The sequence below is a fragment of the Episyrphus balteatus genome, chromosome 3 (assembly GCF_945859705.1).
Source record: "Episyrphus balteatus chromosome 3, idEpiBalt1.1, whole genome shotgun sequence".
Lineage (NCBI taxonomy): Eukaryota > Metazoa > Arthropoda > Insecta > Diptera > Syrphidae > Episyrphus > Episyrphus balteatus.
In genome coordinates this window covers 83,371,484-83,397,998 of record NC_079136.1, presented here as the reverse complement: position 1 = coordinate 83,397,998, position 26,515 = coordinate 83,371,484, and the positions used below count along the sequence as shown (strand labels likewise).

The 26,515-nt window shown below is 31.0% G+C and overlaps 1 protein-coding gene across 1 annotated transcript; it reads right to left on the bottom strand.

Annotated features, from left to right (window-relative positions):
* Window positions 1–5,458: 5,458 nt before the first annotated feature.
* Window positions 5,459–8,881, bottom strand: LOC129915389 (uncharacterized). The gene is made up of 4 exons (XM_055994900.1): window positions 8,514–8,881; window positions 8,309–8,446; window positions 8,095–8,241; window positions 5,459–5,807 (listed from the first exon to the last, which is right to left on the bottom strand). Exons 1-4 carry the CDS (start codon window positions 8,815–8,817, stop codon window positions 5,779–5,781), a joined length of 618 nt encoding a protein of 205 aa, XP_055850875.1. The 5' UTR covers window positions 8,818–8,881; the 3' UTR covers window positions 5,459–5,778.
* Between the last annotated feature and the right edge of the window lie 17,634 nt (window positions 8,882–26,515).

Here is a 26,515-nt window from a genome sequence, read left to right as displayed (position 1 = left end):
CATATAACATTGAGAAATATGGCATTGCAATTTTAAACATAAAATTTAAGATCTTTCCAAAAACACCAATACCTAATTTTATAAATGCAATGAATTAACGAATAATTTGCACTAAATTTCGATAGTTTCATTAGTTTTTGAGTTACGTTGCACGGCGCGGGAAAAATGCGTTTCGAGAAAATTGCGTTTAAGTTTTTCGTTACCTACTGCATTAGATTTGGAGCGCATGGGTATGAAGACTATCTAGGAACTTTTGATGCTTCATATAACGCTAAGACCACTGAAAATAGTTTTTTAGATGCTAAAGAATTTTTAAACAAAAAGTGCAAAAAGTACCCGAGAGATTTCCACCCCTTAACGCGGAAAAATAATGAAGATTAAGTTTAGTTTTTTATCCTTAAAGATTAATTTACTTATAGATAAATATTAAGTTCATTTACAAGTTTAAGCTTTTTTGAAGAAAGTTGCAATAGATGATGTGTTTTGCCAAGTAATATTTAGTGCATCAATGTTTTAGTTCAAAGTAATTTCACATTTTGCAACTGTAATTCATCTTTAAAACTCTATTTCATTTCTTTTTTCTCAAGAACATAGATTTTTCTATAGTTTATTTATATCTATTTAAACTAAATGTTAAGACCATAATCTACCGAAAACCAACCTTTAAAAATCAAGCTTTTAGCTTTTAAAGCCAATATGTTCATTATATTTCACAAATATTCCTCATAATATTTCGTCTCTCGCTGCTGCTACAGAAAGTTCGAATATTTGTTTATTATTTGTTTATTTTTGTTACCCTAGTTACACTTGTAGTTTTTTTTAGAAGCAAAATAGTTTGAATTCGCCAGACAACAAATAAATGAAAATTTTTATGAAACAGAAAACTACAACTCCATACTTTATTTGTGCTTGTAACTACAAGTCTACAAGTACAACACTAATAGTTTTATGAAATAGGGCCCAGGAAATTAAGTAAGGCGATAAAATCTTAATACATTTGTATGTTCTTTTGTTTAAAAAGTGAACTTTATTTTAAGAAATAGTTCTTCAGTTTAACCTAAGAAAAAAATTGTACGAGAAGGGGGCTGTATCACCCCTCGTTCCGGTGGGAGGGCAATTTTCTGCAAATTTAACATTAAATAAAAAAACATACCTACATACAATTAGGAAAAAGACCTAGAATACTGTGCAATTGCTTTTTTGAAAGCTTATTTTGCATTCTTTCGAATGTTTTTCGATTTAAGTAGTTTTCGCGAATACTTTTTGTAAAATAAAATTTCAATCAAAAAAAAATTGTCAAATTTGATGTTCAAGTCATTTTTTTTTTTCTTCCAATTTGCTTTGTAAGGTGGGACTTTTTTGAAAAAACCTTATAGCCGCATCAATTTTAATTGGAAAAAAATTAATAAAAAATAAAACTAAAAAAATATTTTAATAAAAAAAAAGTCAAAAAAAAAAAACACTAACATTTTATAACAAATCACCCTGTTTCACGAAACTTCTTATAATAAAAAAAAAAAAACAACTTTTAAAAGAAAAAAAAAACATTGTTTATACGTAATCAGTGTGCACATATCAAGATATGCACCACATTATGTCAACGGAAAAAGTCTGGCAGTGATCTTTTTCAGCTTTCCCTTGCCAGACGCATCCAAAGTGCAGCAAAAAATCAACTTTTGGCGTTTTGGTATAACCGAATAAATGATACACCAAAAAATCATACAAAATCCCCTGATTTCGAAACTGTGGGTACCGCAAGTTTCTTTTTCAGCTTTTTGCATTTCGGATTTTTTCCCACACCCTCATATAGCAAAATCTAACTTTCCCGTACTATTGAGATACCTTTTAGGGCGTCTGGCAGAGGGTAGGCTGAAACAAAACTACCTTAAACTTACATTTTCTAAATCAGGAAAAGGCAGAGAAAGTTAATATTTGGCCATCATATGGTTACTCTAAACAAAAAAATATTATTTCAATTTTATAAGAAAAAAACAGAAACTAGGTGTTTTTTGTATGGAAAAACCTGTTTGGGAAAACTTTAAGGGCGTCTGGCAGAGGGAAGGCTGAAAAATATCTGGCTTAAACTTATATTTTCTAAACCTGGAATAGACATAGAATTTTAATTTGTTACCATCATACGGTTATACCCAACAGAAAATAAGCTATTAGGTTTTTTACTAGAAAAATGCATTTCAAAATGCTTCAAAGCGGTCTGGCGGGCCGAAAGCTGAAAAAAACTTCTGTTACCCACATTTTTGAAATCAGGGGATTTTTTTATGATTTTTTGGTGTATCATTTATTCGGTTAATACCTAGCAAAACGCCAAAAGTTGATTTTTGACTGCACTTTGGATGCGTCTGGCAGAGGGAAGGCTGAAAAATAGCTGGCTAAAAATTATATTTTCTAGACCTGGAATAGACATAGAATATTAATTTGTTACCATCATACGGTTATACCTAACAGAAAATAAATAATTAGGTTTTTTATTAGAAAAATGCACTTAAAAATGCTTTAAAGCGGTCTGGCGGGGGGAAAGCTGAAAAAGAAACTTGCGGTACCCACAGTTTCGAAATCAGGGGATTTTTTATGATTTTTTTGTGTATCATTTATTCGGTTATATCAAAACGCCAAAAGTTGATTTTTTGCTGCACTTTGGATGCGTCTGGCAAGGGAAAGCTGAAAAAGATCACTGCCAGACTTTTTCCGTTGACATACTGTGGTGCATATCTTGATATGTGCACACTCGAATTTCGGTTATATCAAAACTGCCAAAATATGCTGCCGGCTCTTAGACTAATTGTATTTATCGCTTAAACGATGGAAGATTGTCCCTTACTGCCTTTTATATATTTTCCTTAAATTACCTAGAGAATCTTTTGCTATCATTTGTTTTATGAAATTTAAGCAAAAATAATGGTTTTGTTAAAAAAAAATTAATTTTAATTTTATAAAACAATACGGCAACACCGGTAATTTTTAATCTATAGACTTTAAAGTATTTTTAATTACCTACGTTTGAAAAAAAATCGTTAAAATCAGAGCTGTTCGGCCGGGTTCCCTAATAATTTGCTTTAGTTACTCTACTAATTGTGACGAGAGACTTCGACACCTGCATTTTCACTGATGGCTCAAAAATGGATTGTGGGGTCGGTTCGGGTGTCTACTATGAATCCCTCAATATCTCAAAATCCTTTCGACTACCAAACTTTGCCAGTGTATTCAAGCGGAATTGCTAGCAATTAAAGAAGCTTGCAAATTACTTAGAGTATATCCAAATCAAAACCAAAATATAGCTATACTAACAGATAGTCAGGCAGCTATAAAAGCAATTGCTTCGGTCACGACATCCTCCAAATTAGTTCAGCAGTGCAGAGAGGAACTCTCATTGCTGAGTGGAAGCCTCACAATCACTCTCATCTGGATCCCAGGTCACAGTGGTTTTGAAGGCAATGAAAAGGCGGATGAACTGGCCAGGCAAGGATCGGCAATTCATGAGTCACTAGCAGAAATAGTTAACATTCCCATAGGAGTCATGAAGGGCGATATCTTCCTAAAATACCTAACAAAAGCTAACAATAGGTGGCACAACTTGACTAGCTGCGTCATATCCAGAAAAATCTGGCCCACTTATAATAAATCCAAAACATATGACCTAATCTCTAGACCCAGAAAAGACATTAGCAGAATCGTTGCGGTGTGCACAGGACATTGGCCGATAGGGGAACATGCAGCAAAGTTGGGTATACCGCACAATACTTACTGTCGCAGCTGCTTGGACCAGCAAGAAAAATGTCCCGCCCTTGCTAGGAATAGAGACTCTCTCTGGGGAGTGAATTCTTTAAAGTCATAGATAACATCTCAGAATCAAAGATCAAAGACTTGATCTCGTTCCTAAATGCAACAAAGTGGATTTAGAACTGCCTAACACTTGTTTTTCCCTTTTTTTTAAAACCAATTAAAAAAATGTATTTCAAATAAATCCAATTATCACTCACAGGTTTCATAAGTTTTGGTATCAAAACGGCGCATCCTGCGCTAATTGGGTCAATCAAACATGGTTTGCTTTGACCGCCATCTCTACCTACCTACCATACCTAACACATAAAAGCCAACTTTCGAAGTAAAAAAAAATATGATATTAACGGTACCTGTCATAGAACGGTTTTTTTGGTTTCTGAATATTTCGTACAAAATTAGCCCGATTTCAACGAAAAGTAAAGGTAACATTAAAATTTTAGAAAATTTTCAAAAAACCCATATTTGGATTTTTAAAAAATATTTCAAAATTTTTTTGTTGAAAAATAAATTTTTTGAAAACGGGTTGGTGAACATTTTTGAAATTTCGTTTTTATGTGTAAATTAAGTCTTTGCCGCCGGGTACAAAGGGGTTAAGTCACAAAATTGCACTTTTCGGGTTTCGATGAAATAAGAATAACCTCTTTTTTCTCTTTTATTTGGTATCAAAAACATAAATTTAGAATAACTCTTTAATATAAAAATAAGAGAATCAATGCTCAAAAATTCATCGATTTGCTTAACTTCGCATTTCCTGGCAAACTATCATTTATGACTTAACCCCTTTGTACCCGGCGGCAAAGAATTATTTCTTCAAAATGGCATACCAATTTTTTTTTTTTTTTTGAAAAATGTTATAAATTTGTATAAAAAATTATTTTTTTAAAAAAGGGCTCAAACGATTTTCGAAATTTTTTTCTAAAAATACCTTTTTACACTAGTAATTAAATGGCATACTTGTTTTTTTGTAAAACAACATTTAAAATGGGCTTTAGTCAACTATAAAAACAGATTTTATTTTTTTTTTCACTACTTATAAAATTCCAAAAAAGTATCAAATTTTAAATTTTTCCTAATTTTGTTGAATAAAAAGCATTAACATTAGAGTAACTTTAAGCATACGAGCAAGTAAGTGCGACCCCAGTCGTGCATTTTATTTATTTATTTGACGGAAAAAACAACATGTATGTAGTTAAGTTTTGATTTAGTTATTTTTTGTTATCACTTTTTGAAGACAACCAGCTGATTCGGAAATTCCAAATAGTCAACGATTCTTCTAAATTCGTTCGAGGTTAAAGATGCGATAACCTGTAGAATGTATAGAAAGATGTTTATATAAATTGTTTGAATTCAATCTTTTTGTTTCAACTTATGTTGACAAAAGCAATGAGTTGATTCATTTAAAGACAGGGTCTCACTCATGAAAACATTACCTGTACACTTTATACTAAAAATCATAAATAACTTTTTTTTCATTTTAAGGAATATTATGAAATCCATAATAATTTATTTAATAAATTCACGAAGAATTGATCACAAAAAAATTATTAAGGATAGAAAATATCAAAATATCTACCATTCAATTCACAATATATGACCATGAATACGAAGATTCTTCATTGTCCAATCCGTATATCTATTTTTCGAATCGGTTTTTCTGTTGTTGTTGTTGTTGTTGTTGTTGTTGTTGTAGGGTACTTGATTTGTTGCATTAGCTCAATAACTCCTAGTTGAAACTTAACCACTTGATTGTCATCAAAATTGTCCAATGTTGGAACTAAGCCACTACAAAATGAAATATGTCTATTAGAGGGTCGAAATCCAGACACAAAATATTCCATCAACTCTTTCATATCTTTGGCCGATAACTTTGAAGTCAATAATTGTTCTTCATTGTTTTTTTCGGCGAGGTTTGCAATTGATTTTGGTTGTTCAGAGAATTCTTGTTGGTTAACAATAGTTTCGACAGTTTTAATTCCATTCTCAGACTTTTTTTTTGACTTCTTTGTTGGCTGAAATATAAGACACACATATTAAAAATAAGGAAAAGAAATAATTCATGGAATAATAAAATGTATAAAATATTTGTTAACCCTTTCGGACCCAAGCTTTGAAAATCAATATTAAAAAATGTTTTTTCATTATCATCGTGTCAAAAACATCACAACTAAAGTTATTTTCCAAAATAATAAATAGCAAAACTAATGTGTTACTCTCTTGTTACATGTAAGTAACATGCACTGCCTACGACCACAAAAAAAAAGTCGGACAACTGGGAAAATAATTTTTTTATAGAACAATAATGTATGCTACTTCTTCTAAGCCAAAAAACAAAACATTTTCTGGATTAACATTCTTTATATCTTTTTTTCAAAATTATGACCATATACGAGTATAAAAAAACAAATTTTTGCAAAAAAAAGAAAAAATTTTGAATTTCAGTCCCTTTTTCGATTAAAAAAAATGAAAGGTAGGATATTTGACTAACTTTTTGTAATAATCCAGTAACTAGGCATTATTATCTTTCGATTAAACCTAAAAACCTAAAAAAAAATGTAATGGAATATTTTTTTACGAATTTTTAAAAATATGTTACATGAGAGTAACGCTGGGTCCGAAAGGGTTAAAGCAATTATACAAAAATCACATCACAAAATTTATGAACACTTTTTGACGTGATAACGTCTTATAAATCGATGAACCATGGCAGCCACCACAAAAAAGTGACGCCACTTTCTAACGTTACACTCTCGCACTTTCGCAGTGCGGCAAAAAATTTCAATTAAAAGTTAAAAATAAACTATTATTTGAACGATAATAACCTAACGATTAATCCAAATGAAGGATTTTTAAAATTTCCGTCACTTAATAGGGTAAACAGGGGTAAAACGGAAAGATGAAATTTGGGCTAAAATCTAAACGCGAAGTCGTAGAAAATTTATTTTTTTGCTATAGATAGATGAGATTAATTTGAGAATAACTACATTAAAGAAAAAATTTGAAACTAAGCTATAACGTTTTGTTTGAACGTTGTACACGTGTTGGGGCTATGACAAAATGATGATTTTGGGTAAATTAAATTTTTTTTTGACAATTCTAAAGATGACAGGTGAAAGATGAGAGAAAAAAAATTTGGCGTCTGATACGGATTTTTTTCAACACTCTGCGTTTCGAAATATGAATCTTTGAAAAACACCTTGTGTTTTAGGGGTATTTTTGGGTAATTTTTGATTTGTAGCTTTTTTTTGGAGCGTTCAAACGTATAATGTATGACATGTAGGTTTTGGCATTATGCATACATGTGCAAAAACTTGGAATCTAGTGAGTTTTAAATGAATAACGGAAGAAACAAGTTTTTAAAAAACACGTTCTTTGACCGTTTTTAAACGATTTTCATCGTTTTTGATTTTTATCTTTTTTTCTTTAATAGATACAGGAATAAAGTATCTGGAGTAATGATAGACCATGACCACGACTAAATGTGTGCGGAGTTTCAATCATTTTCGTAAACACAATTTTGAGATAACGGTAAAATAAAATTTTAGAATTCAACAGGTTATAACTTTTGACCAAGAGCAGATAAAAATTTTATTAAACTTTTATGAGCAATTTATGATACAATTACCTTTCATTTGGTATATCACACATAAAGGTAGACTAACTACAAGCTACACAATGTTAAATCAAGCGAAAAACCTCAAAACACCAGTGGAGATCTGTTGCCCCCAGAACAGCCACCACTCAGTCTGAAATTTCGACATGGTTGACTTTAAAAAATTCTTACTTCTCTTGTAGAATCTTTGAAATGAGATTGATACGTCATATGAAAGGTGAAATAATAAGCTTTCACATGGTATATATTTTGTATAGGTTGTCAAACAACAAAATTGATTCCATAGCCTGAGAACATAAAAATAAATGTTTTTTTTTTTTGCTTTTTTTGATGAAAATGATTGTTTTTAATAAATTATTTTTATACTTTTTGCGCATTGTAAAAATTAAAAAATGGTTCTATTCTTAAGAAGAAATACTTGGCTTTTAAATTACATATTTTTTTTTGTAAGCTTTTAAAATAAAAAATTAATATAATGAGAAAATTTTTTCTTAGCTTTTTCTTGTAAATTATGATTGTTTGAAAAAAGTAAACGCTTCAATTGACTCATTTTAAACAAAAGCACACAACCTGTTTTCTGACGACGTTATCACGTAAACGTCCGTAAACCTGCTTTACATACAACCTCTTTTTTTTATAAATTCACTCAGCTTGTTTATTTTTTTTTTTAATTAATATTTACTCACAATTTTCATCGAATTGACAGTTGTAGAACCACTTAGCTGGCTTTCTATGAGAACGAAAGCTAAAAAACTTGATATCCAAAGGATTTTTATCCAAATATTTCATAAGAGGTTCTGCATAACCGGGTATATTTACAATTACTTCACCAGCTGAAAATAAAATCACAGATATGTAGTTATAATTTCAAATAATTTTACTGAAATCAACCACTTATACCATTAGTTTGAATTACTTCAACCGATATTGGATCAAAATTCGATAACACGTCGATGAGGGACGGCCCTCTTGTGAGTAATACCGAATCAGATGCTTGCCCTAGTTTAGTCCAAATTCCCGATTTTCTAAGTCCAACAGCTGTAAAGTTATATGAAGAGTTGAATTTGCTTTTGAAATATCAAAAAAGAAAACTTCAATACGTTACCGATTTGATATCTACGATCACAAAATGTATTATTACATCTGGGTTTAACAACTTCTGAAAGGAATATGTTGCAAGTGTTGCTTGTCATTACATAGAATTTCAAGTGTAATCGTTCATTTTCTTTTTTCAAACTTTTTTTCATAGAACTAACATTGAAGAAATGTTTTAAATCATTATTTGTAGTATCTGAATAGTACACTTCACATGATTCCAATTCAGACAAGCTTATGTTGAATTTACTTGCACTACAAATCTGAATGAGAATACCAATAATTATAGCTAAGAAATTATATTTAATGTTCATCTTTTTAACCGCGACACAGTATTGACTAAAATGCGACTGATCTTGAATGGCTATTTTCGAATTGGACTAACATTGTTTTTTTGCAAGACCTTCCTACAGATATGAAATTTGATTTCATGTTCTATTGATAAGTAAAATATTGTGTAGACCAAGTTGCGATATAAATAAACATAGTGTCAACTAAATTGATTATGATGTTTTTAATGATAGTCGTCTTAGCCTTGCAATTAAAATTTTCTTACTCGTATGTGTTGCTATTCTCCACTGAAATATTCAATTTTTCCATTCAGTAAGGTATATAATGCCGAAAATTTCGCGACACCACCGCCGCAGCACCCCATAATTAAAACATATGTATATTGTATAAGCACGAGTTTATTTTGTGGGTGAGGAGCGGTGGTGTGGTGCGACGGCGCACAGTGGTGCATTTGGTGCTTTTTGGCGTCAAAATTCATTTGCACGGCCATTTCTTGACGAAATGTCATGAAATTTGGTATACAATGAAATATATTTGTACGGAGAATACGAAAAAGTTGCCAAGTTTTTTTTATTCAAAATGGCGGCTCTAAAATGGCTTCCAGAATCAGCCTTTAAATAGAATTTTCTTTTTCAAAATAGTATATCAGCTAGAAATTCGGCTAAATTCAGATCAAAAAGGTTTTAGATCTTAAATATGGAATTCATAGATTAATATTCCATAAAAAAAATCAAAAATTTTGAAAACAAAGTCCAAAAGTTCCCAAATTAGTAAAATAAACTTTTAGACCTCTTATTACGCTATTTCATGGATATATTTTTTAGATTAGCCTCATTTTGACATCTCTTCTATTTATGTTTGATAAAAATATATGAATATTTTGGGGTTATATGATTGCCAACTATGTTTTTAAGTTAATATTAAAAAACATGATACAATGAAAAATTTCAATGTTCAATAAAACTGAGAATTTATTTTTTCGGTAAACCCAAATATATGCTATAAGTTATATGTTCTAAATTCAAATTCAAACTCGAAAAAAATCTATGACGTCACGTTTTTGAGATATAAAAAGCTCAAAATGAATTTTTATCTACGAAATGTAACGTCATTCATTTTTTCGACTTTGAATTTGAATTTTAATACTATTTTATTAATAATATTTTGATCAATTTTTTGAGAAAATTCCATTCTATATGTATAGTTAATATATTTTTGAATTTTGTTTCAATATTATTATAAAACAAGCATTGAAGCTCCTTCCTTTCAAACAAAAACTGGACAGAAAAGTTGGAATCTTTTTGCATTCAAACTTAACACAATACTTTATAAATATTTCAGTCCTTGATAGTTTGATGATGATAGCAAGTTTTTGTATTGTGTGACATTCTAAATATGTTGTAAGTTAATAATTGCACAAGCATTTAATTCTATTCTCACAATTAAAACTTCCAAAGTAGGTAGTATAGTTAAAAAAAAAAAAAAACATTTCTTCAAAAACAACTACTGTTTTGCTTGTTCTTCTGTTAAAGACCATTTTAATTTACATATACAATTTAGATGAAACAGCAAAAAAACCATCTGTCCAAGGATTCTGGACTCAGAAAGGTTGCACTCTCACACAAAAAAAATATAGCATAGCAAAGCAAAATAATTTATACTCTCGCAATTTATGTCGAAACTTTGTTTACAAAGGGGCTATGGGGTTATCTACTCTGCTGTTGTGCTTGCTGCCACCACAGTATAAAGATGTCCTATGCAAGGAGCATCATATTCTTCTTGTGCAGTATTTCCCAGAGCTTCACTACTTCCTACCTACATTGTGTCCTAATTAACATTCTTTGCCCAAACAAAAAGAAATATGAATATTTATAGTTTTCGTCATCAACCAAAACACGTAACAAATAGAAGAGCCATTCTCAAAACGTTCGTTGTCCGCCCTGAATCAATACCATTATGCAAATAATATTCGTTTGCAATGAGAAAGAGATAGAGAGAGTGAGAGTGAGAAAGAGATAAAACACGCGAAAGCGGAAGCACTGTAGTATAGGTATGTGGCAAAGAGAACGCAACGTTTTGTGCCGCCTCGCCTCCAAAAAATGACTTGCAAATGTAATTTGAAGTCAAAATCTGCTTCACTGCAGCGCCAACTAGAAATTCAAATATAAAGAATACATGCACCAGCTAGATTTTGGGTAGCAACTTAACAAAAACTTAAAAGAAAACACACAAAATAGGCCAGTCATTATGTCGGAAAAAACGGCTTAGAAATGCAAAATGGCCGAGAAATAGATAATAGATAATGTCAAAAAACAAATCGCATATCGTAAATTTTTGACTTTTTTTATAGATATCTCGAAAACGGTTCAACATACTCAAAAAATGTGTATGCATGAATTGTAGACAATGGTAAAAGCTACAAAACAGCTCCTTGTAAAATTTTTGTATCTCGAAGGATAGCCGAGTTATTGACAAAAAAGTTATTGCGGAATAAGCTCATAGGCAACCTTGGTCGAAAACTTCAAGTTAAGCTTTTTTAAGCATCCCCTACAACATATCCAAAATTTAGCTTTCTCGGTGATTTTGCATTTCCAAATGTATATAATGACTGGACTAAAAAATATGATGGTGCTTCTTGTGGCGGTGTGTCAGTGTCGTGTATGGCAAGTTTCGACTTTCGAGGCCAGGGGCGGACTGGCCCACCGGGCAACCGGGATTTTTCCCGGTAGGCCCTCGGGCAAGAAGAAAATTTTTAAAAGCACTTGAAATTCTATTTTGTAAAAGAAAACTTCCTCATAAAATGCTCGGTTGCTAGTCAATATAAACATATTGTGGCCTCCTATAAATCTTTCGAGGTCCACAGAATTATTTTTGTGGCCCTTTTATTAAATGTAGGCCCCCTATAGATCTTTGAAGGCCCACCGAATTTTGTTTGTTGCTCTTTCATTAAATGTAGGCCCCCTATAGATCTTTGAATTCCCACCGAATTGTCTTTGAAAGCCCACCGAATTTTGTGTGTGGCCCTTTAGTCAATGTAGGACTCCTTTCGATCTTTCAAGGTTCACAGAATTATGCTTGTGGCCCTTTTAGTAAATGTAGGCCCTCTTTCGATCTTTCAAGGTTCACAGAATTATGCTTGTGGCCCTTTTAGTAAATGTAGGCCCCCTATAGATCTTTGAAGGCCCACCGAATTTTGTTTGTTGCCCTTTCATTAAATGTAGGCCCCCTATAGATCTTTGAATTCCCACCGAATTGTCTTTGAAAGCCCACCGAATTTTGTTTGTGGCCCTTTAGTCAATGTAGGACTTCTTTCGATCTTTCAAGGTTCACAGAATTATGCTTGTGGCCCTTTTAGTAAATGTAGGCCCTCTTTCGATCTTTCAAGGTTCACAGAATTATGCTTGTATATTATAATTAAATATAAATTATTTTGCTATTTGCTGAAATAAAAACAATATCCTTTTGGGTTTTCACAACTCGCACTCACACTTCTTAAAGGGTTAGGCTACTGCAGGTGCTGAAAAAAGTGTGTTTCTTAGAACACTAGCCAGGTATTTAAGTTTGATCACAAAAATTTTCATTGAAAAAATATCAAACAAAATTGCGTCTCTATAAAGAATCTATGAACTCAAATTGGAAGTCAATAAGTCCATTAATAAATTATTTATTTGTGATGTAAATTCCTAATTCAAATATACATACCATATTACTAAAGACAAAGGTTTAGTTTTTTTTTAGATCATTAAAAGCGGATTCATTTAATCATAGTTCAACCACTACTTTTCAGTCAAAGAACGTGCCGCCTGCTAGGCGAATTATGTTTGTGGCCCTTTAGTCAATGTAGGCCTCCTTTCGATCTTTCAAGGTTCACAGAATTATGCTTGTGGCCATTTTAGTAAATGTAGGCCCTCTTTCGATCTTTCAAGGTTCACAGAATTATGCTTGTGGCCCTTTTAGTAAATGTAGGCCCCCTATAGATCTTTGAAGGCCCATCGAATTTTGTTTGTTGCCCTTTCATTAAATGTAGGCCCCCTATAGATCTTTGAAGGCCCACCGAATTATGTTTGTGGCCCTTTAGTCAATGTAGGCCTCCTTTTGATCTTTCAAGGTTTACAGAATTATGCTTGTGGCCGTTTTAGTAAATGTAGGCCCTCTTTTGATCTTTCAAGGTTCACAGAATTATGCTTGTGGCCCTTTTAGTAAATGTAGGCCCCCTATAGATCTTTGAAAACCCACCGAATTTTGTTTGTTGCCCTTTCATTAAATGTAGGCCCCCTATAGATCTTTGAAGGCCCACCGAATTATGTTTGTGGCCCTTTAGTCAATGTAGGCCTCCTTTTGATCTTTCAAGGTTTACAGAATTATGCTTGTGGCCGTTTTAGTAAATGTAGGCCCTCTTTTGATCTTTCAAGGTTCACAGAATTATGCTTGTGGCCCTTTTAGTAAATGTAGGCCCCCTATAGATCTTTGAAAACCCACCGAATTTTGTTTGTTGCCCTTTCATTAAATGTAGGCCCCCTATAGATCTTTGAATTCCCACCGAATTGTCTTTGAAAGCCCACCGAATTTTGTTTGTGGCCCTTTAGTCAATGTAGGACTTCTTTCGATCTTTCAAGGTTCACAGAATTATGCTTGTGGCCCTCTTTCGATCTTTCAAGGTTCACAGAATTATGCTTGTATATTATAATTAAATATAAATTATTTTGCTATTTGCTGAAATAAAAACAATATCCTTTTGGGTTTTCACAACTCGCACTCACACTTCTTAAAGGGTTAGGCTACTGCAGGTGCTGAAAAAAGTGTGTTTCTTAGAACACTAGCCAGGTATTTAAGTTTGATCACAAAAATTTTCATTGAAAAAATATCAAACAAAATTGCGTCTCTATAAAGAATCTATGAACTCAAATTGGAAGTCAATAAGTCCATTAATAAATTATTTATTTGTGATGTAAATTCCTAATTCAAATATACATACCATATTACTAAAGACAAAGGTTTAGTTTTTTTTTAGATCATTAAAAGCGGATTCATTTAATCATAGTTCAACCACTACTTTTCAGTCAAAGAACGTGCCGCCTGCTAGGCGAATTATGTTTGTGGCCCTTTAGTCAATGTAGGCCTCCTTTCGATCTTTCAAGGTTCACAGAATTATGCTTGTGGCCATTTTAGTAAATGTAGGCCCTCTTTCGATCTTTCAAGGTTCACAGAATTATGCTTGTGGCCCTTTTAGTAAATGTAGGCCCCCTATAGATCTTTGAAGGCCCATCGAATTTTGTTTGTTGCCCTTTCATTAAATGTAGGCCCCCTATAGATCTTTGAAGGCCCACCGAATTATGTTTGTGGCCCTTTAGTCAATGTAGGCCTCCTTTTGATCTTTCAAGGTTTACAGAATTATGCTTGTGGCCGTTTTAGTAAATGTAGGCCCTCTTTTGATCTTTCAAGGTTCACAGAATTATGCTTGTGGCCCTTTTAGTAAATGTAGGCCCCCTATAGATCTTTGAAAACCCACCGAATTTTGTTTGTTGCCCTTTCATTAAATGTAGGCCCCCTATAGATCTTTGAAGGCCCACCGAATTTTGTTTGTGGCCCTTTAGTCAATGTAGGCCTCCGTTCGATCTTTCAAGGTTCACAGAATTATGCTTGTGGCCGTTTTAGTAAATGTAGGCCCTCTTTCGATCTTTCAAGGTTCACAGAATTATGCTTGTGGCCCTTTTAGTAAATGTAGGCCCCCTATAGATCTTTGAAGGCCCACCGAATTTTGTTTGTTGCCCTTTCATTAAATGTAGGCCCCCTATAGATCTTTGAAGGCCCACCGAATTATGTTTGTGGCCCTTTAGTCAATGTAGGCCTCCTTTTGATCTTTCGAGGTCCACAGAATTATGTTTGTGGCCCTTTAGTCAATGTAGGCCTCCTATGGATCTTTTACAATAATAATTTGAATTAGATACTCCACTTTAAAGTTCCTATCGATATGCATCCTTTCGAAATTAAAATATTGTAAAAAACTTATAGTATCGTTCATAACTGTAAGTGCTGCCGTTGTTTTTTAATAATTTTTTTTATTTAAAGTATTTTTTTTAGAAAATTGCCGTTCCCGCCTAAAAGGTTGCAGATAGACCCTTCCTTCCATAACACTTTTGGAGGGAATTTAATCTCTTTTTTTTAGAGCAATATTTATGTTTTACTCAGCCCAAAAAAAGAGATACACCCAAAATAACAAAAAAAAAAAACTAAAAAATTGAAATTCTTGATTTTCTTTAGTGTTTTTTTTTCGACTGTTTAGATACCCAAATTTTTTTCTGAATTTAAAAAAAAAACATTATTCTTATAGGAAAAAAAAAAACATTATTCTTATTGGAAATTTAATTCTCTACAAAAAAGTTTTAAATGCGATACATAAAAATTTTGCTTTGTTTGCGAGATATATTGAGAACCCCAAAAATGGGGCTTTTAAACCCCTATCTTCAATTTTCACCCTCTCATTTAATAGCACTCCGCGGTTTTATCTTTAGAAAATAGTTTCGGGATTTAGGATAAACAATATCATATGAGATCGTTTTTTTTTTTATAAAATAATGCTTTAAACTGATAAAAATATGCTACTTGTAAAATTTGTTAAAGAAAAATGGCTTAAAAAGATCAAAAACAGTAGATTTTCAAAGTCCATATTTTATCCAATTTTAGCCGTATTTAGTATTAGTGACCATTATGTTGAAAGACAAAGTAGTATTCTCTTTTCTCCTTTATATCTAAAAATGCTCAAAGGATACAAAAAAATATAAATAAAAACATAAAAAATGTCGTTTTTTTCCCTTTTTGAAAAAAATTTTAAAGGATGCATATCGATAGAATATTTATTTATCTTCAAAATATTACTTAATAAAAATTTTCAAACTCAGCTTGGTTTTCAACTTATAGACAAAAACTCAAAAAGTAACAAAAAGGGTCGAAAATATTGAACGTCACAAAATCCATACATTTTGAAGAAAAGTATTTTGTTATCTTTTCCAAAAAAACGTACTACACATGCAAAATTTAAAACGGTGAGGATTCGAAAGATTTTGATTTTTTCTTTCAGTAAGAAATTTTTTTGTCAAAAATTTACTTTAAAAATCTGTTTATACGTTTCTCTTAAACATCTGGAGTGACCCAAAAAAATATTTTAGTGTTTGTTGCTTATTTATTCAGCTATCACGGCCGGTTTTTCTGTTCAGATTGGTCGTTTATTACTCAAGAAAAAACAACGACAAAAAACTGAGAAATTATGTCTCGAAAATGTATCCATCGTAATTTTTGGTAAAGTAATTTCCGAAACCCTTAGGTAAAAGCACGTAAGAAAATAAAATGCATGACTGGGTCGCACTTACTTGCTCTTGTAGTAAAAAGTATCTTTATCTTAAATATCTATTGGAAATTTAAGATTTTGTTAAGTTCAGAGAAAAAAAAATAATAAAAAATATAAAGTTAAAAAATTAAATTTAAAATAGAAACTTTTTTTAAATTTTGTTTTGCATTTTACACTTTAAAATGATAAGAAATACCTGTCTGTAAATTTTGATTTAAATTGGCTTATGCTTTGATGAAATATAGAAACCAAAAAATATGACAATTTTTGCAAAAACGACAACGCCATATTTCCGTTTTCCGAATTTTTTGAGAAAAACTAAAAATGCAGTTTTGTTAGAATCCAGTACACAAAATTTCGAGAGCCGTTTTTGAGAAAATTGCAATACCTCCAAAACGGTATATTGAAAAAAAACGGGTCTTTGGAACTAGGTAAAAATCATCTGTACCAAGTTTCAAGGAAATCCATCTACCATCTACCCGTTTACGCCCTAGCTCGTAGGACAGACCGACGACGGACGGCATGACGAAACCCACTTTTTTTATCTTCTCCATCATGGTAATGTTGGTTTTGATTAAAACCTCAATTTTTTTTTTCTATACGAAACCAACACTTGCCCTATAGAGCAAGTAAAAATAGTGGGATTGAGAGTCCATTTTGGCTGTAAACCAGTGCAATTAGAAGTGTTATAGTTTCAAAAGTTTGTGAAATATATTAAATAAAATACACTACTGGGGTCCCACGCACTTGCTCTTATGGTAAAAGTAACTCTGATGTTAAAGAATTTTACTGAACAAAATTAGGGCAAAATAAATTTGATATTTTTAAGGAATTCTATAAGTAGTCAAAATAAATAAAATCTGTTTTTGTAATTAATTAAACACCGTTTTAAATGATCTTTTACACAAAACTAAGTACCTATGCTATTTGATATCTTCCATGAAATTGAACTTTTAGAAAAAAATTTCGAAAATCGTTAAAGCCGTTTTATAAAAAAATAATTTTTTATATATAAAATTTTTCTAACATTTTTCAAAAAATATAGTTGGTAGGTATGCCATTTATAAGAAATAAAAAACGAAATTTCGATAAAATTTATCAACCCGTTTTCAAAAAATCGATTTTTCAAAAGACAGGTAGGTACCGTTAGTTTTGGCCCTAAAAAAAATTTCAATTTGTATTCCAGGGAATCACCCAAAACTATTAACTACCAAGTTTGAAAAAAATCGCTCCATTAGTTTAGGCTATAACTCGCGGTACTTACAAACGGACAGACAGACCAGAATAGCGGGACCCACTTTTTTAGCATACTCTATCATCTTAATGTCATGTCTGATTGTTATCTCAAGTCCGATTTATTTTTTCGAATCCTTAACTTGCCCTATAGTACCAATATCGCAAGTAAAAATGTCAATTTGTCCCCACCTTTCGAGACAAACCGGGACCAGTTATAAAATTGAATTTAATATAGCCACGGAATTCGTTAGAACATCATTTTTTAGATAATTTTATTGTGAATAACAATGTCTTTGGCCATTTTTGGTTAAAATGAGTAAAAATGGAGCTATTAAATATAAATGGTACCAACCTCTTTTCCGAGATGGCGGCTGCTTTCGACATCCTACCATCCCAAAAAAGGAGAGTGGGCATTTTGGCCCATTGGTGTAACACATTGAGACATACATCAAATGAAAGGTCTCGATGAGTGTACTATTTTTTTGTATGGGCACAAGTCTGTATCTCGTGCAGGGAAAGTGCAGTGATCCATTTTATGTGTATAAATGTATGTTGACTAGACGCTCGAATAACTTGGTTCAAAAAAATTACATAACTGTGTTGGGAGATCAATTAGGCTATTTCATCACCAGTTTTCACCCATGACGCAATGCATTTTTCGGTTTTTAAAACACTTTGGAATGGGACGTGGCTCATTTGTGTAACACATTGATACATACTTCAAATGAAAGGTCCCGATTAGTTTGTTATTTTTTTATATGGCCAAAAGTCTGTGTCTCGTGCAGGGAAAGTGCAGTGATGCATTTTATGTTTAAAAATGTATGTAATAAAACTCGATTGACTTGATTCAAAAACATTATAATAACTTTGTTTTGTTGGACTAATCCATCAACTGCTCTAATTTAAAAAAAAATGCATTTATCGGTTTTTATAGATTTATGAAATGCAATACCAAAAAATGTTTGAGTTAGTACATATATGATTTTCTGTACTTTGAAGTCGTGTGCGAAACTACCTTGTTGGTTTGAAAGTAATTTAAATATACGATGGTTGTGACTAATTTTTCAAAAATGCAAATCAAACTTTAGGTTATATTACTAATAAAATGTTGGAGTGAATTTAAACTCCAAACCATACCTTTTTTGTTCTAAAAACACAAACATGTAAAATAAGCTGTAATACATTTTTGAACATAAAATGCAACACTCCACATTCCACGAGAAAGAGTTTTGTGTCCATTCAGAGGAATAATGCGCTCATCAGTACCTTTTATTTGATGTAAGTCTCAATGTGTTACATTTATTTTTGAGCATAAAATGCACCATTGCACTTTCCCTGCACGAGATAAAGTCTTTTGTCCATACAAAAAAATAACACTCTCATTGAGATCTTTCATCTAATGTGTGTCTCAATGTGTTACACCAATGAGCCACGTCCCATACAAAAGTGTTAAAAAAACCGAAAAATGCATTAAGTCATGGGTGAAAACTGTTGATGGAATAGCCCAATTGAACTTCCAACACAGTTATGTAATGTTTTTGAAACAATTTAATCGAGCATCTAGTCAAAATGTATACTTTTCTGAATTGTATTACACATATTTTTGAACATAAAATGCATCACTGCACTTTCCCTGCACGAGATACAGACTTGTGTCCATACTAAAAAACAATACACTCATCGAGACCTTTCATTTGATGTATGTCACAATGTACAAATAAATGATTCAATTTGCCTGAGCTATAATATCATTCTAGAACGTTGTGTTGAGATCAAATAATAATAATAACATTCTACATTAGTCAAACAAATTAAGATAAAGATTTTTTCGATTTGTATTTTTGGAAGAGGTGGACATTTATGACAAGTGACATTCGATATATTGATGGTATAAAGACCTTACATATATTAGATATAATAAAGAATACATATTTTCTTTGGCTAAACTGAAAGTAACACCCACTTAACGTTTTAAAATGAATGTTATATAACTTAGCCCTGTACATTTTTTTATTTTCAATCACTCAAATAAATTGATCCGCCTGTTCGCAGATTATAGATCAATAAACGTGAAAAAACTTAATATCAAGAAACAGTTTCTGCATTTCAACTTTTCTTTTTAAAAATTTTAAAAGTGAATTATGTATTTGTGGCCCTTTTCCTTAAAGTCCCGGGAGGCCCTTTGACCCCCAGTCCGCCCCTGTTCGAGGCTGCCCAACTATGAGAGTTCTACGAAAAGCGAACTAACTACATCAACGATCGACGAAGCGGGGCGGTTAAATGAAAAACTTTAACATTTCTTCTCGCAAATTTATTATATTCCCACCGAACGAATTCACACAATTTACATACTTTTAAGAGACTGCGAGGACTCTAAAACTTACATGTGGATCCTTATGAAAGGATTCTTCGTATACTTCGTCATAAAAACACGAGCGAGGGAATGAGTTTTTGTGACGTTTGGTGGCATCTTTTGGGTGGAACATGAGAAACAATTTCTTCACTTCGGTTTCTATAACTAGTATACACAAAGAGGAACATAAAGCAAATCGTAGGGTGCATAGGGTATAAAATGTGATGCTAATAAGTTTTGTAAAACTTTTCAACTGACACCTTATTCTTATAACTGTTTCTTGGCATGTGTTGTAGTAGGTGTATTGCGGTACAACGCACAATGGGCCCAAAGGACCATTTGCGTCTCAAAAATGGTTTTTATGAAATTTTAATTTTTGGTAATTTCTTTACGGAAATGAATCAAGGGAAAGTCAATCTATATGTTTTCATTAAAAATTGATTTTTAAAATGAGTTTCTCTATTACAAAATTGTATCTGAAGTCTCCACTTGAATATACTTTGTTTGAGTAACAAAATAAAGCAAATCTTCACGATACGTTTTAAAAACTATATTTGAATAAATTATATAAGTGTTGTATGTCGTTGGAAAGCTTATTTTAACTGCTATTTATATTGCTGATAATAAAAAATATATTTTTAATTAATATTATTTTTTTCACACAATAAGCTTTTATTTGCAGTTTTTTAATTTCGAATTGGGTTTTAAATGTTTCCGCTGTCTACTTTTTTTCACAATATTGTTCTTTGGTTTATGTACTAAAAGATACAAAAAGAATTGGCTGCTTTTATCTGCTTTTGTTCGATAGAGAACGATATATCTGTCGAAAGATATAGTACAAAAAAAACGTATTTTGGTGCATCCTGACCTGTTTCAATACATATCTTGAGTTCTATTAATCGCACTGTCAATATTGATGTCTTCAGGCTTTGGGGAAATGACAGAGCATCAGTCCTTATATTCAGAATGTGATTTTGTGTTAATTTAGCCTACTCACATTAATTGGAAAACTCGCGATATTTAACCCCTCGGAAACCATATAAAGCCGCGATTTAAAGCTGCCATACTTTTGAATTTAAATTAAAACGCATAAGGCTATAAAACTGCATACTCACATTTTGGTTATACCTCCACTGCCAAAATTTGCTGTGGGCTCTTAGACTTAGTATATGCACCCGAAATTGAAGATATTTGTACTATTAGAAAAAGTCTAAGGTAGCAGAAAAATGTTAGAATTTGATATTGTAATTGTTGAAAAAAATGTCATCTTTGCAAAAAGTTACATAGAGATTTTATTTACTGATTTTGATTTTACTCGAAGATTTTCAAAAGAGCCGTTTAAAGTATTTTATTAAGAAGGATTTTCGAAAAATTGACAACCAGTTTTGTTTTTGTGATTTTTTTTTTTCTCTTTTCCCAAAAACGGAGTTTTTCTACTATTTCACAGTGAAATAGTAGAAAAACTCTGTTTTGTGAAATTTTCACTTTGTCTTAAAAACGACTTTATTTAAAATGTGTATAATCAATATTTTTCTCATAATTTTCAAATAAAATAGCTTAAATTTCAAATAACGTAACACAAACAAACTACATTGAAATTTATTTTTTCTAAACTTTATACTCATAAAAATAGTTAAGTAATTTCAAGACACGAAAGGAAGGAAACCAGTTTTAAGATACAGATTTTTGAGACGTTCAAGCCAAGTCAAAATAAATAAAAAATATTACCTAAAAAACAGTGTGTCAAATTATTTATTAAACATTTCAGGTAATATATTTCTAATTTGAGTTAATTATTTCCAGACTCGAAAAAGTTACAGATTTTTCAAACGCCATAGTCGAGCCAAAATTGTACTTTTTGAACTTTGCCTAGCTTTTCAAAGCTCAAAAATAATTTGCATTTAAAAAAACTATGCTTTATGATTTCTGATATATTAAAGATTATGTGTTCCAAATTTGGTTTAATTACACTGGTCAACAAGGTTTTTGTTACAGACATCAAGACATACTTTTCTATAGGTTTTTTGGGTGCTGAGCTCGAATCTGGAGTCAGAACAATTCTATCACATCACGTTTTTGAGATAATCCCGTTAGAAAATCGAAAATGCCGCTTTTTACCAGTTTTCGAGATTATTTCTTAGCTTTTGGTTATTTGTTTTAAATAAATTTGTAACGGTTTCTAGTAGAACTAAATCTTGTCTTTCTAAATCCGTTTAAATCTTTTAAAAATCTCTTTTCTTCGTTGAGAAATCTGAAGTTGAAATCAACGTGTTTGGTATATCTTATGTTTATTTACTTTTAATAGCGAATCTCAAAAAGTTCTTTGCCAATCGCTTTCAAATTTTGACACAACGTTCTATTTAGAATCTTGCAAGTTTTTATATCTGCGAAAGTGGTGAATCGCGGTGAGATACATCAAAGCGTGACTGTGTCAGATAAGTTATACTAAATAATTACTAGTGAGAAAAATATAATTTTTTTCTTGTTAAAAACAAGACAAGAACTTAATGGAATGTAAACGAAACGTTGTGTCAAAATTTGAAAGCGATTGGCAAAGAACTTTTCGAGATTCGCTATTAAAAGTAAATAAACATAAGATATACCAAACACGTTGATTTCAACTTCAGATTTCTCAAAGAAGAAAAGAGATTTTTAAAAGATTTAAACGGATTTAGAAAGACAAGATTTAGTTCTACTAGAAACCGTTACAAATTTATCTAAAACAACTAACCAAAAGCTAAGAAATAATCTCGAAAACTGGTAAAAAGCGGCATTTTCGATTTTCTAACGGGACTATCTCAAAAACGTGATGTGATAGAATTTTTTTGACTTCGGATTCGAGCTTAGCACACCAAAATCCTATAGAAAAGTATACCTTGGTTTCTGTAACAAAAAAAAAGTTTAATTTTGTTGACCAGTGTTATTTCAGGGGACAAAAAAGTTACAGATATTTTTAAACACCTAAATCAAGCGAAAATCGCACTTTTTCAACTTTGACTAATTTTTAAAAGCTTAAAAACAATTTGAATTTCAAAAAAAAGTAAATTGAATGATTCGTTACATAATAAAGGTAATATATTCCAAATTTGACGCAATTATCACAAAAGACAACAAAGGTACAGATTTTTGAGACGCCTAAGGCCATATGGGCCCACTGTGCAACGTACAACACTCCTTATACATGACGTGCTAAAGGTTAATGAGTTGTGTGTGGCTTGGAGAAGTATTTTACTTAGATATTTCATTAATATTGCAAATTGATAGAAAATTCTAAGTAAAAGTTGTCGTATACTAACTTATTTAAACATAAATATTTTATTGAAAGTCGAATTTGGCAAAATGACTCAACAGTGCAAAATTTGAAAATATTTTTTCCCAGGTTAAAACATTTTTTAGAAAGTAATTTAAACTAATCAGTATGATAATTTTTTTTTAATGATCGTAGTAGTCAGGGGCCCATATGCCCCGGGGCTCCTGACCGATGCACGGTTAAAAATTTTGGTGTAGATTCTACAAAAATTTGGGTTGCATTACATACCTATGAGGCAACACCAAAATTTTATTTAAATTTAATACTTTGATTGTGTTAGGTACATTTTTAAGTTTAATACTAAATTAATTGAAGTTTAAATTTTTTGTATTAAAAAAAATCAAGGACGTTTTCCTGAAATTAAAGTTTCAGTTTTCTTTTAAAAATAATAATTATTATTCTAAGTATATTTTGTTTCTTACATCTTTAAAATGAAACAAAACATTTCTGAAAGTGATAAAAAATAATGATGGTGATATTATTATCTCTTTATTTGAGGTGAAATCTAATTGCCGATCAAATTTTGTCAGTAATTCATACATTTTGCTTCAAAGAAAAAAAGAAACGCCAAAATTCAGATTTTTTATAAAAAAAAAAGGTTACCAAATGCTTTTTTTCGGAACCAAAATAGTTTTATATAGGTACTTTTTCAGGTAGCGATAACCCTTAATCCAGGCACAAAACAAATTATTTCATTTTTAAATTGGCTTCCATTTTAGTTTATGTTTTTAATACATTTTGATTAAAATTTAATTTTCTTGTAATAAAAAAAAAGAAAACGAGTATTTAATTTCAATTCTTAAAATGTTATATAGGTATAACTTAGGTGCAAAGGAATTAGTTTTTAATTCAAATTTTCTTATATTTACGATTGATTTCATTTTAATGTTTTGTATTTGAAACGAATACATTTTAATTTTTTGTATTTTAAATTAACAAAAATATTGTTAAATAAAATGCACGACTGGGTCGCACTTGCTCTTAGAGTTAAAGTTGCTTAAATTTTTAAGACTTTTTATATAGATGTTTGGAAAAAAAACAATTCATTTAAAAAAAAAAAATAAAATAAAATCTGAAATCAAATTGCCCTCCAAAACAAGTATGCGGTTTTGATTGATATACAGTGGTGGCAAAATAATTAGAAACGTTCTTATTTGTTTACAAAATGTTATTTTTTCTTACTATAAATACAAAATATTTAACAAATTTTTAGCAAACATGAGTGATGATACAATCCTTGTAACATTTTAGGAAAAAAATTTTAGAATTTATCCAACAAAAGAAAAATATTGCAAAAAATCTAAAATATAGTCCAATTTTGTGTGGAAATATAATTAGAAACACTGAGGAAAAATTACTAAGAAATATCCTGTTTTTGATTTTTAGCATTTACATTTGCCAAACTTGGTCCATTAATTAAACGTACAATTAATAAAAAGGACTATCACCAACTAATTTCTATTAGTTGGTTAATGTGGTTGCAGTCCTCGAAAAATGCCACATGTTCCAAAAAAATAATAAAACGTTATTAACAATATTCCTGACACACCAACCCCTTATATTTTAGAAAAAGAAGGTGCAATAAAGAGGAGATCCTTATAAAACATCAAGCTCTTCAAATACCTCTGTTAAAAAATATTTCTAATATTTTGTATTCATATTAAGAACATACAAACATTTTGAAAAAAAAGAGCGTGTTTCTAATTATTTTTCCACCACTGTATTAAGATGCATTTTTATAAAAAAAATTCCAAAATCGTTAGAGCCGTTTTTTAAAAAACTAATTTTGTATAAATAATTTTTTGGAAAAAAAAGTTTTAAAATTAAATTGGAATGCCATTTTGTAGAAATCACTAATCAACATATAAAAACAAAATTTCAAAAAAAAATTCAATGTGCCGTTTTCGAAAATTTGATTTTTAAAAAAAAAATTTTCAAATTTTTTTTTTTAAATCCATTATTTTTTTTGGAAATTTTATTTTTTGTTTATATTTATATAAATGCTTCTCCACAAAAAGTTTCGTTGAAATCGAATAAGCCGTTTCGGAGATAATTGAATTTGAAAAAAAAACCGTTCTATGGCAGGTACCGTTAAAAATGATTTTCAAAAAAAAAAATTTTCATTAAAAGATAGACCTTAGCTTAAAACTACATAACTTGATATATAGTACCTATATCGCAAGTAAAAATGTGTAATAAAATCGCAAGATTAACCAAGTGAAGTGTTAAAAAATAATAATTTTTGTTTTGAAAAAGGCCTAATTCCAAAAGATATATTAAAAACTACGACCGGATTTTTAACCGTGTGGCAGAGTCCCACGGGAGATCATCTATCCTGTGTTTATAAATATGTTTAATAACGAGCCAAACGGATCTAGTTTTTACCTAACTTCTTAGTTTATCTCAAGGGCATGAATTATTACTAGAAGGCCTTTTTGCCAACTGTATTGTTGGCTAGAAGAACAATTACTACCATTCCAATTTAGGGCATCTAAAAAACATTTAAAGTATTGGTACCTATAAAAAGTAAATGGATTTTGAAATGCTTAATATAAAATTGCATTATTTAATTTTGTAATCGTACTCCAACACAGCCCAGGTGTTCTTTTGATGGGTTTAACAAATATGAGCTCAAAAAAAAATCAAAATTGTTTATGAGGCAGACAAACATATTCATAGGCCTAGCAAAAAATATTCTGTCATCATTCTATTCAGGGGCCCAAGAAAATATTTATATTTTTAAACTTCAAATAGCCAAAAAGGCGAAAGTTATTCACCCCCGGGGAGCTCAACGTACGATGGATGGATAGATAGATAGATTTACTTTTTTTTATTGCTAAGTGACCAAAACTACCCATATTGAAAAATTCTTTTCCTGTTAAATTTGTTTTTGTAATTTGTATTTTGTTATGTTAAAATAAAAATGAACAAAATTAAAATAAAAATGAAAGAAATTTAAAATTTCTGGTTCATAATTGAAAAGATTTTGTTTTTCGTTTTTCTTGATTTATCAAGACTGACCACAAAGGGGAAAAAGATTCTGTTCATTGAATGAGTGCAAGTGTTATTTAATATCGATTTGGGTGTGTTGGCACTTAGGACAAAGTTGTAATTCAGATTATTTGCACGTTGACCACGTGCACTGTGGCGTATACGTGCTCTTTTTTTTATTGGATTTTTTTTAAACTGCATGTGAAAGTGAAGACGGTTGATCAAGCTAGAAATTTTATGTTCTAAATGAGCATCTGGCAAAATAACACCTTATTTCAAATTATTTTATACTGCTGAATCAATTGTGTGCATTTTGGTTATATTTTTGTGTAAAATTTCATGCCGGGATAAATTGAAATATTTTTCTGGGTAAATTGTAAGTGAGTGTAAACTACTTCGTTCATTTGTTTAAACTGATACAAGGAAACAAGAACTGTGGAGATACGGCTTTGCTTTCCTTTTTGTGTTTCAATATGTTATGGGTTC

Coding starts and splice junctions, on each gene's coding strand:
- LOC129915389 (XM_055994900.1), bottom strand. CDS start 8,817: ATGAACATTAAATATAATTTCTTAGCTATAATTATTGGTATTCTCATT. Junction 8,447..8,513: donor TGATCGTAGATATCAAATCG/GTAACGTATTGA, acceptor ATAACTTTACAG/CTGTTGGACTTAGAAAATCG. Junction 5,808..8,094: donor CTGTCAATTCGATGAAAATT/GTGAGTAAATAT, acceptor CTTATATTTCAG/CCAACAAAGAAGTCAAAAAA.